The 14,363-nt window shown below is 53.9% G+C and overlaps 6 protein-coding genes across 6 annotated transcripts; 3 read left to right on the top strand and 3 right to left on the bottom strand.

Annotated features, from left to right (window-relative positions):
• Positions 1–723: 723 nt before the first annotated feature.
• On the top strand, positions 724–3,111 carry CTAM01_00055 (histidyl-tRNA synthetase; the record flags this gene model as incomplete). The annotated part of the gene is made up of 7 exons (XM_060516109.1): positions 724–976; positions 1,060–1,184; positions 1,300–1,457; positions 1,521–2,207; positions 2,273–2,327; positions 2,399–2,569; positions 2,641–3,111. 7 exons carry the CDS (start codon positions 724–726, stop codon positions 3,109–3,111), a joined length of 1,920 nt encoding a protein of 639 aa, XP_060388735.1.
• A 598-nt stretch (positions 3,112–3,709) lies between these two features.
• On the top strand, positions 3,710–4,403 carry CTAM01_00053 (uncharacterized protein; the record flags this gene model as incomplete). Its single annotated transcript, XM_060516107.1, has 2 exons — positions 3,710–3,756; positions 4,067–4,403. 2 exons carry the CDS (start codon positions 3,710–3,712, stop codon positions 4,401–4,403), a joined length of 384 nt encoding a protein of 127 aa, XP_060388733.1.
• Positions 4,130–4,336, bottom strand: CTAM01_00054 (uncharacterized protein; the record flags this gene model as incomplete). Its single annotated transcript, XM_060516108.1, has 1 exon — positions 4,130–4,336. One exon carries the CDS (start codon positions 4,334–4,336, stop codon positions 4,130–4,132), a length of 207 nt encoding a protein of 68 aa, XP_060388734.1.
• A 726-nt stretch (positions 4,404–5,129) lies between the features above and the next one.
• On the bottom strand, positions 5,130–5,660 carry CTAM01_00052 (uncharacterized protein; the record flags this gene model as incomplete). The annotated part of the gene is made up of 2 exons (XM_060516106.1): positions 5,130–5,191; positions 5,237–5,660. Coding segments are annotated over 2 exons (486 nt in total), but the record flags the coding sequence as incomplete, so codon positions are not given.
• A 3,488-nt stretch (positions 5,661–9,148) lies between these two features.
• Positions 9,149–10,406, top strand: CTAM01_00051 (uncharacterized protein; the record flags this gene model as incomplete). The annotated part of the gene is made up of 2 exons (XM_060516105.1): positions 9,149–9,484; positions 9,537–10,406. The coding sequence occupies 2 exons, from the start codon at positions 9,149–9,151 to the stop codon at positions 10,404–10,406; spliced, it is 1,206 nt and encodes a 401-aa protein (XP_060388731.1).
• Positions 10,407–11,841: 1,435 nt separating this feature from the next.
• On the bottom strand, positions 11,842–13,418 carry CTAM01_00050 (uncharacterized protein; the record flags this gene model as incomplete). Its single annotated transcript, XM_060516104.1, has 5 exons — positions 11,842–12,234; positions 12,289–12,885; positions 12,947–13,154; positions 13,211–13,262; positions 13,412–13,418. The coding sequence occupies 5 exons, from the start codon at positions 13,416–13,418 to the stop codon at positions 11,842–11,844; spliced, it is 1,257 nt and encodes a 418-aa protein (XP_060388730.1).
• Positions 13,419–14,363: the final 945 nt, after the last annotated feature.

Genomic DNA, 14,363 nt, shown 5'->3' with positions numbered 1-14,363 from the left:
ATCTAGCTTTAATCCCTACGTCATTCAAGTATGTTAGAAGAACTGATTCTCGTCATCATTTTATTGCCCTAACTGGGTTGCACACCCATGGCCAAATTTCACTCAATGGCCAGCCGTCAAAAGTGCTGAAGTTGCAACTTGATGGTGATTATGGCCGTGCTACAAAAACCAACAAGACTACCAAGTTGGATCAGCATGTCTGTTGCGATAGATACCTGCCAAATACCTATACTGTTAAGATATGCATTACCTTGATCTTTCTGACAGCGAACGGTGTAACTTCGGATTATTGCAACGTAAATCGTGGAGTAGCGCAGAGTCGACTAGATTCAGATCGTCGAAATAATTCATGGGTCTTTCTATTAAAATTTGGTATCTATCACGCGGCGCGTACCATAGGAAAGGTCGATTTGTTGCTCTCGATGACATAGCGGCACCAGTCCAGCCAGCCTCGCCGAGCAGGGATCTGTCACCTCCCACGCGGTACGTCATTGGATGGCGCAAAGGGGGTGCATCCCCGTCGAGTCACAGCCTTGCAGCCATTTTTCGACCTCACAAACCCCGTCCCTCCCCCAAAACCCGTCGCAAGTACATACGGCCCCTCCAAAACTTGCGATTGAGTCACCTACCCAACCAAGTTTACCCGGCGCCGCTTTTTTTGTCCCTTTTGAAGTCGGTACCCCCTCCGCGCAACAAGCGCCCGAGATCTCGGAAGCCAGGTGAATGCAGATCCAGGTGAAGATTTTCTCGAGGTCCGCCCGACCGGCCTACCGACTGACTTTTCTTTCTCCAAGCCCAATTACATCCCCTCTTTTGCCTAGAACCCGCATCAGGCCCAGCAGTAGCAGCCGCGCGTTTTCCACGTCCAAGTCTTTGTCGTCGTCTCGTAACCAAAGCGATAGCCACGAACAGCAACTGCCCAACATGGCGCCGAAATCAAAGTTTGAGCTCAAGACCCCAAAGGGCACCAAGGATTGTCAGTCAATATTTACTCTTGCGACCCAAGACGGCATCGTACGACGGAATGCGCTGCGGACTAACACAATGTTTGCTTCAAAGGGTTCGGCAAGGACATGCTCATCCGCGAGAAGATCTTCTCGCAGCTGAAGGGTGTCTTCCAGAAGCACGGTGGCATGGAGCTTGATACCCCCGTTTTCGAGTTGAAGGAGATTCTGTCAGGCAAAGTACGACATATTTCCGTGTTTACCCCTCCCCCCACCTGCGAGAACCCCGCGATCCACTTGGGGCTCTCGACTCAACAACAAGATGCAGGATGCTGACCAGCACTCTTTTCTATAGTATGGCGAAGACTCGAAGCTCATCTACGACCTAGCCGATCAGGGTGGTGAGATCACTTCCCTGCGATACGACTTGACCGTTCCCTTTGCGAGATGGCTCGCCATGAACAAGGACATTCAGAGCGTCAAGCGCTACCACATCTCAAAGGTCTACCGTCGGTACGATCTACGACATCATTTTCCTATAATACAGTCGACAGCTGGCTGACATACTCTTCATAGTGACCAGCCTGCCATGAACAAGGGCCGCATGCGCGAGTTCTACCAGTGCGATTTCGACATCGCCGGAACCTACGACTCCATGATCCCCGATGCCGAGATCATCAAGATCGTCGTCGAGGTCTTTGAGGGCCTGGGTTGGAACGGAAACTACACCATCAAGCTCAACCACCGCAAGATCCTCGACGGTATCTTTGAGGTCTGCGGCGTCCCCGAGGACAAGATCCGGACGATATCATCGGCCGTCGACAAGCTCGACAAGCTCCCCTGGGCCGACGTGCGCAAGGAGATGACCGAGGAGAAGGGCTTGGACGGCGAGGTGGCCGACAGGATTGGCGAGTGGGTTGTTCAGAAGGGCAAGCAGGATCTGCTCCGGAAACTGCAGCGCGACGACAAGCTCGCCGCCAACGCCTCGATGAAGGCCGGCATGGCCGACCTCGAGCTTCTCTTCACCTACCTAGAGGCCTTTGGCGCCCTCGACAGAGTGTCGTTTGACCTCTCCCTCGCCCGTGGCCTGGACTACTACACTGGCCTCATCTACGAGGTCGTGACGGAAGGTTCCGCACCGGCCGTTACCCCCGACGCAGACGGCAAGACGGCGAAGCCCAAGAAGAAGAGCAAGGGCAAGGACGACGACGACCGCTCCGACGACCCCAGCGTCGGTGTCGGCAGTGTCGCAGCCGGAGGACGGTAAGGAGAAAGAAAACTAGATTGTTCTAGGTCACAGTTCTCAGGCCGCTAACAAACGATGGCAGCTATGACAACCTCGTGGGCATGTTCTCCGGCAAGACGCAAATTCCGTGCGTTGGTGTAAGTGATCCCCCTCGTCAGAGCGCAGGAGTCAAACAAGAGATCGCGTGGGATACTGACAGGCAGTTTAGGTCTCCTTTGGTATCGAGAGAATCTTTAGCATTACCAAGGCCCGGATGCAGGCCGAGAGCGAGGCGCCGCAAAGTACGGTTGACGTCTTTGTCATGTCCTTGGGTTCCAAGGCCGGTCTGATCAAGGAGAGACTCGAGGTGTGCTCGAAGCTGTGGGACGCCGGCGTCAAGGTAAGACCCAACTTACAAGAACTCCCAGTCGATCACAAAGAAGGCACATCGCTGACACTCATTCCCTCTAGGCCGAGTTCCTCTACAAGGTCAAGCCCAAGCTGCCGCCGCAGTTCAAGGCAGCCGAGTCCAACGCAACCCCCTTCGCCATCATCCTCGGCGACGACGAGGTTCAAAAGGGCGTCGTCCGCATCAAGGAGCTGGGCCTGCCCGAGGGCCACCCCCAAAAGGACGGCGAGCTCGTCGACATGGCGTCGCTCGTGCCCGAGGTGCAGAAGCGCCTGTCGCGGAAGCGCGAGCTCGACAACCTTGCTACACGGGCCGAGGGCCTGCGCGTCGTTGGCGGTATGAAGGGCGAGGACATCAAGTCCACCACGTCCACCACGGAGAAGGCCAAGGAAGAGACGGTCGTCGAGACGCCTGCTGCTGGTGCTGCTGCCGAGGCGCCTGTCGCTGCTGTCTCGGAAGGGGAGAAGCCCGCGGAGGCGGCGGTGACAACGGAAGCTACAGAGGAGAGCAAGCCTGCAGCACCGAGCGCATAGATCACGGTGAGGTGGGGTCAAGATTTTTAGAAGCAGAAGCACAAAAAAGCACTCGCAAATAGAAACGGCCGTCCAACTACCTAGTCGGCGATGATTTGCATTCATTCCCTTCAGGTATCTATCTACCACTCCGAGTCCGAATTGTGATCTTCTTGTCGACTCTTAGCTATAATGCTCGTGCAATACGGCCGAGCAGTCTTACAAGTCAAACTATCTAAACCATAAGATATAATTTGTCTGTGGCCAGCGATTCGACCTACATAGTGAGATCCCGCGATCGCACCTATATCAGGTAGCGCATAGAAGCAAGCCAGATCGACACGGTCAGAATTTAGAAACCCCCCTTCCCCGTCGAGTTTATCGTTACAGGTTGGCGTGGATCATTTCTCAAACCACCACGTGGGGGAGGAGGGGGAGAGAGAAACGACGAGTACGGAGTAGTGTAAGTAGCACAAGTAGGTAGTCAGAGCAATGACCTTCTTTCCCACCATGTTACTTCACAAAGGAAGCTCAAAACAGAACGCCCCCTAGCGGGTTGCAACGGCGGGATTGTCAGGCACCCGGCCGCACGCAAGAAAAAGCTTGGTTCCGTCGCACCATGGAGGATCTAGTGCTAAACTCAGTGCGCACAGGGACTTGTACTTCGTACGTGAACTTGGGTCGGCTAGATTTAGTGTACCCAGCTATTCGTACGCTGTCTGATCAGCTCGAGAGCTCGAGGGTTCAGATGGCCTGATGTCGTAGAGCACATCTCTCCTTATAGCTCCGTCGATCATCGACAGGTGGCAGACAACCCCGGATCTCTGTACTGTCCAAGGCTAGTGTATCCATCGCGACGCAAGAGAGAGACAGAGAAGATCCGGGGTCGGTAGGGTATGGAGAGAAACCGCTCGCGACAGACTGAAGCCATTCGCAGTTGCTCGCGCTCAAATGAGGCGTAATCACACCCAAGCAGACGTCCCGTTTTCTTTCTCTTTCCGTCTCCCTGCTCTTCAAGCCGACCCGCGCGCAGGTTCCTTTACCCCTCAGCGCTGGACCTGGAGCCTGGACTCGACGATAAGCAGTCGGGTGGGGGTTTCAAGGAATCCAAGGCGCACAACCCCGCCGACATCGTGATAGGGCGAGCAGGGCTCGAGTCAAAGTTGACAGGGCCTCTGACCAGAGCCTGTCCAGAGGTGACAGGGTCAGAGAGGAACCCGGCAAAAGCTTTGCGGAACGCCGACATTGAGAAGTTGAGCGTATTTGTTGCAAACGGAAGAATGGATCGAAAGCTGCACGAATCGGTCGATTGACGGTTGGCAACTGGCACTTGTGGTGTGGTTTCCGTCCGCTACTGCAGGAGGGACCGGGCCTAGGTGCAGCACAACGTTCGTCTGAATTTTTTTAAGGTATTTTGCTTCTTTGGAAGAAATTCGTGCTTGTCCGTTGTGCATGGCTGTTCCTATGTTCCATAGTCATCCCACGAGTTGTCGTTCTTGTTAGGGTATTAATCACAACAAACATGTGGCGAGTGTCGCACTTGTCAGTATTACCCGACGAGACTTACTCACCTATGTCATGCTCAAAGCTTGTTGCATTGCATTCAGCTTCAAACGAACGACACCTACACAAAACCCGTCTTCGACAAGTCTTCAAACTTGGAAGGACGAATCGGACTACTGTTTGATTTTGCGGTGAGAACCGGAAATGTGTAGGCACGGACGTCCATTGTGCAGCAGCACCACGGTTGCAACCGTGATAAGGGATTGGAGGTGCATGCCGTCTGGAGTCCTTGGAGATCTGTGCGGATGTCCACAACGTGGTGGTGATGGGAAGAGGAATTGGGGGGACCTCATAGGCGAGCGGGGGAGATGGAGATGTTTCGTTTCAGTCCCAATTTTTGATGGTTCCGAGTCCGTGAGCCTTGAGCCAGCGCTGAGGCCTCGTCCTTGGGATCAAGTTCGCTCCTAGGCACAACGACCGTCGTTCGCTGGCGTCTGGCTCGCCCCTGAAATCGCAACTACGAGGACGAGCACGAACTATCTGGATCGTATGCACCGCGTCGGATTTGTCGAGGAGGGCGACACGAGATTATAGGCGCCAAGACACCCGGGGATAGTTTCTGTCGATTTTGTATCCTTTTTACTTTCATGCGTAAGGGCTTGGGGTGGGTTGATGCGGCAAGTTTGACCCATTGTATTGCTTTTCCTCATCCGCATCGTCCACTTCCTCTGCGTTGGCACTTCGTGTTTGCTTTTCCCTCCAAGTCCCGGTGGCGGTGGAAGAAGTTTTCTGCCACTTGTATTCCTTTCGTTCACCGTTCTTGTGGTCTGGACGGGCATCAAGGCCACCGTAAGAACAAGAAGCAGTGATGGCAACCCGGCAGCTTGACTACTCATTGGAATATTCTGCCCACTGAAAGACACTCCATGATGAAGTAGAGAAAGGGACCATGGCGCTGGCACATGTGCCCGACGTGGATATCCGTACGGAGCACCGCATATTGAGGTTACCACGTTATTGGGACCGACGGGCGGTGCTGCTGGCGGACCGCGGCAGGGCCCCAAGGGGGCATATTGCTACATGTCGGCGGAGATTCATTCGCTGGCGTGTCATATTGCATGCTTTTCTGCATTACTCGAGTGCCGGCCCCGAATAGGTGAAGGAGGCCCAAGTGCACAAGGAGTAGGAGAGGGAGATCGTAGGCTAGCTAGGTTCTTGGACCACAGTTCCCAAGGAACGGTTCGAAAGTCGAAGGCCCCATGGTGGCATGGAGAGTGTTGCAGGGTCACACCTGCGCGTTATGAACGTGGAAGTGGGTGTGATGCTGTCACTTGTCATGAACCTGGACAAGAAGAGGAGTTCCTGAGAACAGGGCGGGCCAAAACATCGCGTTGCTTGTGGACATGATGTTCAATAAGGTGCAATGAAAAGCCGTAGAGGCGAGAGGAGGTTACGAGGTTGGCGACAGGGAAGGCAGGGGGCGAAAGAAGCGTGGAAAATGACAGCAACCCAAGGAAGGGAACGACGATGGAGATCTGCTGCAGGGGATGGTGCCTTCCGTGGAGCATCTTAGGAGCCTCTTGCCCTCTTTGAGACTTGCAACACTAGGTACGTATTCGTACGGACAGGTTTGGGAGGGAAAGACCCGCTGTTCGGTTGTCGGTTCGTGGCTTCCGGTGCAGGGCAGCAGGTCGCCCAGTCACCAGTCCACCACGCCCAGGAAAGGAAGGCAGGCACGACGGGAAGTCCCTGGCTGTGCAGGTACGTCTCGACTCCCACTTTCCAATGGAAGGAGGCATGCCGCACAAGTTCCCAAACCCCGATTCCCAGATCCCAGGGTGAGGGCAATGAGGCTCCCCTCTCTTCATCTCGTCACCCCTCAAAGCCTCAAACCAATCCCAGCAAGACTCCAGCGGCAAACACGGCGGAATCGACGGCCAACCGGGGAACTGGAAATCAAATACATTTGGAAGGTCTGGAAGGTCCACGGCCTAATTAAACCGTTGGTTGATTGAGTTATCCCACGGTGGATTCGACTTTGACGGCCGTTGGTTTTCTGCTTCAAGTCTACGGATACCCGATACGCTACGAAAAGAGAAAGGCTTTGCGAGCTTTTCTACCGACTCTCCTCGGGTTGCTTTCTTTTTCTTTTTCTCTTTCTTGTCCCTTTCAAGCAAGGGTTTCGTGTGTCTTCCAACCGTCTTGCATCATGCTCCACCAACAGCTGGCCCGTCGTCAAGAAGCCGCGCTATGTGCAAGAATCTTCCCTTCGACACTTGAGTAGCAACGAACCGGAGGTCCCAACGTCAAGTTTGAACTCTCTTCCTTGCTGACGAGACACAGACGGCGTTTCTCCAATGTGTCGTGAGCCGTGACTCGGAGTCTAGAGTCTTAATCAGCATCACCTCCCTTCGCAAATGACATCTAATAGTTGACCGGCGTGCGAATCATCTCCGTCCATCCCGTGCAATCCACAACGGGACCGCGCATCGCCCGTCTCCCCCCATCGCAATTCCAGACCTGACACTGACAGAAGCCCATCCCTGCTTCATAATCGCATCTAATTACTTATCGCGTGTAGAACACGCTACGGCGCTCTCGGGATGCAATTAATAGCCTCAGGTACGGGCACTTCTGCTTCATACGCACAAGTCCCACAAACTTCGATGGCTTCGACCGCCCCGTCTTCGTCTTGAATCTTTTCTCTCGTAGGCTCATACGGATACTTAGCGTGTCCAGTCCACGGGCTAACGGACTAGGGCGCTGCTGCGAGGTGGGAACTATTCGCACCTTGCAGATTGCACAGGGCGAGTTTCTCACAACTCTACCCGAGTAACCCAAGCCATCTCAAGCCATCCCACGCACCAAGCAACGCCTCGCAGCTCATAGCGTATCCACGCGAGGGCCGAGAGAACCATTTATGATTTGCTGAAATCTCGCCCAAAGCACACGGCTGCGCAGCACAACGCGTAGCCAGGTACGCAAACTACTATGGGCAGAGTTACATTTGTACGCAAGAGACTTGCATTGGGGTGGGGTTCAACACCATGGGCAGCACCAACGACGAGCAGGGTTAGAGGCAAGGGTCGACAGGAAAATCCACGCCGGTGCCAGGGGAACACACCACAGCGAGATGGAGCTCGATATGCAGGTCCTCGAAGGAGACGAGAAAATCTCATTGCGCAGGCCACTCACGCCTGAAGCTTGTTCCCCCTTTCTCCCTAGTCCAACGTCGATGCGCAAACACCCTGCCCAGGACCCAAACCAAACTCGAAAAGTGCTCGAGCTCTGCTCTGCCAGACGTGTGGACGGTATCCGTACGGATCCCCAATTCGAGTGCTTGAGGGGTCCCGAAATCACCTCCCCTGGATGCAATCCATGACTCCATGAGGTACTTGAACACGGCCCATCCCCCCAGGCCCAAAGGGTCTCTGGTTTTGATTTTCGAGGAATCTTTCCTGTGATCGATCCCCAGCCTCTTCCGTCGTTTCTTGTTGTGTTTCTCGCATCGTATCGGCTGCCCACCCATTCACTCACTGCCTTGGTCCATACTCTGTACCATCAGCCTCAACTGACAGTTTCCTCAAGCCGTCTTTTCTACTTGAGCTTTCCCACCTCTCCTTCAGTGGCCACTTCGTCATTAATTCAGATACCTACGCTGGTCTCACCTTGTGTACCTTGTCTCGGTCTTGACTATTCAGCCGCCACCCTCACCACTTGGCTACCACATACAAATCCTTACTATTGGTCTCCAACTCGATCGGCGCTTCGCTGTTCCTGTCTCTTCGACCTTCAGCTCATCTCAACTCCAGCCTCAGACAGCTTGCTTCCCCGTTTTCGACAGATCACGGGGAAAAAATCGAACCATTTCCTGTACTACGTATCCGTACTACGACCTTGATCTACACCATCTCGACGACTGTTACCTGGGCACGTCATTGTTTCCCAGTTCGTCCTAATAACCTTGCAAACCCAAAGGTTCACCCGCACGCAAATCCCGCGCCGTGGGAACATCTAGACGTCTGAAAAGCCCAACATTCCTGCCGCAGCTTCTGACACAAACCCTGGACGAAGATCATTCTGGGTGCTAAGGTCAACCATCGACCTGCACGCGACCTGCACGAAAGTTCAGACGACTTGAGACTGTTCCCGAGTCCCGGTACAACGCCTGTTACGCATTTCGGGGTAACCCACTTACACCCGAATCGTTGCCTCGTGCTTTATCGGACACGTCTGGCCTCTTCAGCCCTCACTTGTCGCTCTCGTCTTTTCTGAGCCAACTCTGCATCTGCCTTGATACTTCGACTTGAGCGTAAGTCATAAGTGTCACCAACGAACACTATTGCTTGGTCCAACAACGCGCCGGCTTGCCATTGGCTCTTGGACTTCAACCCGCACTATCGACTTCACGAGTAGACTTTGGCCCTGATTTCATCCAGCCATTGGTCTCATATCGGACGAAAAGGTGGCGAGCTGAGTTAGCCGTCGTCCATCACTCAGCCAACCTAGTATCGCGAACTCTCTTCACGCGCGCAAGCACTCTAAATCTATCGCAATGGGCGGTTTAATACCTCTCCTCCTTAAGCCCGCTGCCGCCGGCTCCCGTGGCAGCGTTATTTTTCCTATCAACAGAGCACCGTCGCCCAGCGCCCCCATCGCAACACCACAGCCTGTGGCAACGTCACCAACCATGGCCACCAGTTCAGTTGGACCTCCTAAGGCTCGAGTGCACAAGCGGTCTGCATCGCAGCCGGCACCGCTTCCCGTTCTGCCTTATACATCTGCTGAATGGAGCAAGGCTGTCTCTGAGGTCAAGCGTCAGTATATCAACCGCAAGTACCGACCATGCTCTTTGCGTTGTTGTGAGATCCTAGACAATATTAAGGAATCTGTAAGTCGCATTCATCTGAAGTAGCTTGGGATTGTACTGACCGAGTCAATAGGCAAACGTTGAGCCGGCTTATCTCATCTATCTTCACTTCTACGCCGCCAGCTCTTTTGACATGCTCTCCCGGCCTTTGCAATGCGCCTCGCCGTATCGGACACGGCTTCTCCAACAAGCTCGTGAACATTACACCCGAGCCTCGGAACTGAGCAAGGCGGCGGATGAGACCATGGCTCGCTCCTCACGCCCATCCTCAGCGGCGACCTCAAGTATGCATTCGCCTTCGAGCTCTACTTCGTCCCATGCATCCTCGCGGACGTGGACCAACTCAACCGCTTTCTCGTCACCCACGCCGTCCGTGTGCTCCGTCGAGGACGCCATGAACAAGCTCTCCGCGACCCAACCGCCACCAAAGAAGCGCGTCACCTTCTGTGACGTTCCTGAAGAGCCGTTCATCCGCCCCGACTCTCCCACTCTCGGCTTTGACGACTTTCTCTGTGCCCCACCACAGCCCGAACCCCCGCGCTACCTCCCGGTTCTCCAAGAGGAGCCCGAGCCTGCCGATGAGCCCGCGGAAGAGGTTGCGAAGCCAACAACGCCCGAGCCCCTGAACGAGGACTGCGATGCCTTCGACTTCCTTCAAGAGCGCTCCATCCACCGCTACTGCGGCTTGCTCTCCAGCCTACGATCGCAGATCGCAGTCCACATTTCCAACGTCGAGGAGCAGCTCGCGGCACCCCGGCAAAGCGATACGGGACGCCACTCTCTCCCCGCCAGGGCAGCGACCCCGGAGCTCAGCGATGAACTGCGTAATCTTGACATCAAGGCCCGTATTGAGCGTCTGCGCCAGAACAACTGGCAAAGACGTCGCTTCGATATCGGCCGTTACGAGGCGCTTCGCGAGAGCGTTCTCGCCGAGTTGGAATGAACCGTCACCTCCAGATGATCGAACCCTCGTTTTCCTCGTATCTTGCACTTTTCCCCACCCGTTTCCAGTTTACAATGATACCACCGACCTCCGGTCTCTCTTTCTTCTACTGTACCATGATTTGAAGCAATCTCGTCCATTTATTTCACGGCGAAACAAAAAGCATCTAGGGGGATTTCTCACCCCCCGTTCGGCAGCATCTCAGGGCAGGACGGCGCACTTAATTGGTGGTCTCTGTCTTTTCGGACTTCTCTCGATATACCTTGTACAAGCACAACAACGACTCGTTACGAACCCAAAACAATACAATTAGTAGTATTAGTAGTAGTATTAGTAGAGAGCACAGGGGTGGAAGGAACAGCGGAGAAGTCTATCTTGGACTCACCCCCTTCTCCCCGACTTCAAGTAGCAGCAATGCCAAATAGCAAAGTTCCATCTTGATAAACATCATAGTACCTCGTTCAAAGTCTTTCATGTGCCGTGACTGATTACTAACGCTCTCTCTCCCTCTCCCTGTGTCAGGGTTTGCGTCCCCTCCGAGAGTTGCGTATGAAAGACAAAACCTGAAGACCAAGAGGGTAAGGAGAGGTAGATGCAGTCAGGGGCAGGATACACGTACACGAGCCTGATGATGGCCATGTCTGACTGTGTGGTCAAGTCGATAGGTATATTTACTACCTCGAACGGCTACTAGCATCGAAAGGGCCTTGCTTGCCCTCAATAAAGAATTTACCATTGGGTAGGACTACATCTCTCCGTGCCCATTCTAGGAAATCAAACTCGGGGAACTTGGGGAAGAAGGCCTATCGTCGAGTAGTCTATAGGCAGTGATTTGATTGTCGTTGACCTTGAACCACTCCCACCCATCCAGCCCAATTTGACCTGACCAACCGACCTAGGAAGGCGTCTGCTGTGCTGATGACGGAGACTGTGTTGAAGGGGATGAACTTCCTGTGTGTATGCATTTAAGTAGCAGAGCATGAATACGTTGCTTCTACCAAAGTCTAGTCTCAAATCCAGAGGCTGGTGACCGAGACTTTCATTGCTCGAGACTAAGAATGGCCATTTCATAAAGCATTCAAATATTGTATGCCACGGATGCAAGATTCACCAAAGGTCAAGTAGTAATGCGTAAGAAGAGATCCGAATCTGGAAGAAGTGATGGGTGTTGCTCAAAGTCATATCTGTCCCCGGCTTTTCTGTCCCCCCTCGCCCGCCCAGGCAAAGCAACAAACATATAGCGCTCATCTAGCCATGTATCTTCGGCTTGAAACGAAATGAGTGCTCAACGAAAAGCAGTAAGAACTTAAAAAAACTTCAAAGCCGCTGCTGAGCCGCGACCAGTGGCCCGTTGTATCATCCAACCCGTGTGGTATCATCTTCCTGAGTCCTGACTGACTCGCCCAGGTCGCCATACAGAGACGTGCGTCACTTCTCATCCCTGAAAGCTGCGTCTTCTGTGCTCCTTCTCCGCATCCTCCTTCACCTTGAGTGTGTCCTGCTGCTGCTTCATCTCGCGGACCTTGGCAAGGACGACCTCACGGAAGATGGCGCCCTTGATCGTCTTGGAAAGGCTGCGCTTCTCGCCAGTGGCAACTTCGTGTGCGCCAACGTGCTTGGACTGGTCTGCGGCGCTGATAGCGTCGGCTGGGAAGTCTGAGTCCTCTGTATCCTCTTCTTGTGCCTTGAGCGTCTCGATTCTGTTGGCAAGCTTGACCATCTCGATACCGCGGCGAAGACGGGCCTTGGCCATGTAGGCCTTGATCTCGGGCAGCAAGTTGTGGTCGGTGGCATTCTCTCCGCTGAGCCACGGGTGGTGGAGAGCTTCCTGTTGTCATTGTCAGTGCTTATTTGTCGACATTGGTGCAGGGCTGGTACATACTTCACTCGACCAGCGCTTGACGGGCTCTGGTTGCAGAAGATGCAAAATGAAGTCCTTTGCATCATCGCTGACATCCTTCCAGTAACGCTCGTGGAAGACGACCTGAGCATTACTGCACTCATCGATAAGATCCTGGAGGTTCTCCGAGCGGAAAGGAGAGTAACCGCAAAGCAGAGTGTATGTGATGACACCCATGGACCACATGTCTACCGGCTTACCATGGCCCTTCTTCAACATGACCTCAGGGGCTGCGTAGCCGAAGGAACCGGCCATTGTTGTGAGGACTTCGTCTTTGCGGTCGAGCATCTTGGCGATACCGAAATCGGCCAAGACGAGATCGGACTCCATATCTCTGGTAAGGTACAGGAGGTTCTCGGGCTTCAAGTCTGATCTACTAGTTAGAAAGAAATGGGCACCCAAGTTATAATGGCAAAACTTGCCTCTGTGTACGACGTTGTTCTGGTGCAAGTAGTTGACGGCTTCGAGGACCTGCTTGATGGTTTGCGAAGCATCCTTCTCCGTGAACTTGCCCTGCTCGCAAATACGATCGAACAGCTCTCCGCCAGTAGCTAGTTCAGTGACGATGTAGTACTTGTCCTATAAGATAGTTGTCAGTTTTGACAGTCCGGGCATGGCTTCGCAGCGGAGGGTTGCTCACACGCGACTCAAACCAGTCAACGAACTTGACAATGTGAGGGTGCTTCAGACGCTGGAGCATGTCCAGCTCGTCGTAGACCATTCTCTCGTTGCCCTTCACATTCTTCTTGAGAATAATCTTGACGGCGCACTTGCCAGTAGGACCGTCAGCCTCACGGACGATACCGTAAGTTCCAGCTCCGAGAGTGCGACCGAAGCGATATTTAGCCCTGTAGAGAGGACGTCAGGATATGGTATCTAGATATTGGTCTGGAATTGTTCGTACTTCTTATCGTAGCTCTCGGGTTGGCCCTGGAGCCTGCTGAGCATATTGGAGACTGTGGGCGAGCGTGCGGTCAGCATTGATTGTGGATTGGGAGCAGTAGGACTGGAGAAGTGTTGCGCGAGGTAGCATGTTCGCAATCACGGCAGAGCAGGACAACGACCTGGCAAGATCACAGAAGAGCAGTTCGATCCAAAAACTTACAACTCATTTTTGAGGCGGGGTTATCGGTCGCAGCGAGAGTTGTGTGTGTGTGGAATGATCGGACAGACACAGCCTTGGGGATGATGGGACCGAGAAGAGGCGGGCGTCAGCGGTGGGAGTGCAGACGACGTTTATGAGGGAGAGCTTGAGGCTGGCGTAGGTCTGGAGTAGAAAAATCGAGCAGAAAGAAGGCTCGACCCTGGACAGGACAGAGAAGCAGCGGTTGCTGATGGAGACTTCCCAGGTAGACTGGACGGGATTCGGGAGGGGGGTCGTCGGGGTGCTGGTAGCTCTTGGTGCTTGGGTTGAGGGGGAGGTGGGGTAAAGCGGGAAGTAAGAGCGTAAGAGGTACTCTTGGGATCAAGCACCTTGCAACTGTTGGTAGAATGAGAATAGGTACTTCTTGTCCCCGGGTCTGGGGGTGAATGGCTCTTGAATACATATATTCATGTGCTGCGTCTATCTGTAAAGCCTATCTGTAGGGGGCAGGTAAAGGTACCAAGGTAAAGTCACTACACAGCATACCTCCTGGAGGCAACCTAACCTAACCTTCAGGCTGTACAGCTCCAGCATGTGCACAGAAAAACGAAAAAGGCGGTTGTGGCATCACCGGGAACAAGATTCAGGGGTCATGGCAGGCTGGAGTGAGCCTTGTGGGCTGGTAAGAATTGAAAAGGATGCTCAGCCGCAGAGAAATGAGGGGCAGGCCGCAGAAGAAGAGGGAGAGCACGGACATGGCCGTGGATGAGCGACGGCATCCACGAGCACTAACGATGATGGACAAGGGTCCTGGGCGTCTTGGAGTGGACCGCCGTATCCTGAACGATCAAAACGACTGGAGCTGTGGAGGCAATGGAGGCAATGGAGGCACACATCGGAGGATGAGGGAGCCGCCGAAGTGTGGCTGAGGAGGCCACTCTTTCCACCTTGCACCTATCTGCTGGCTGCCCTG

Source organism: Colletotrichum tamarilloi (assembly GCF_030869305.1).
Source record: "Colletotrichum tamarilloi strain Tom-12 chromosome Unknown Scaffold_1.1, whole genome shotgun sequence".
NCBI lineage: Eukaryota > Fungi > Ascomycota > Sordariomycetes > Glomerellales > Glomerellaceae > Colletotrichum > Colletotrichum tamarilloi.
This window is presented reverse-complemented; position numbering and strand designations above follow the sequence as displayed.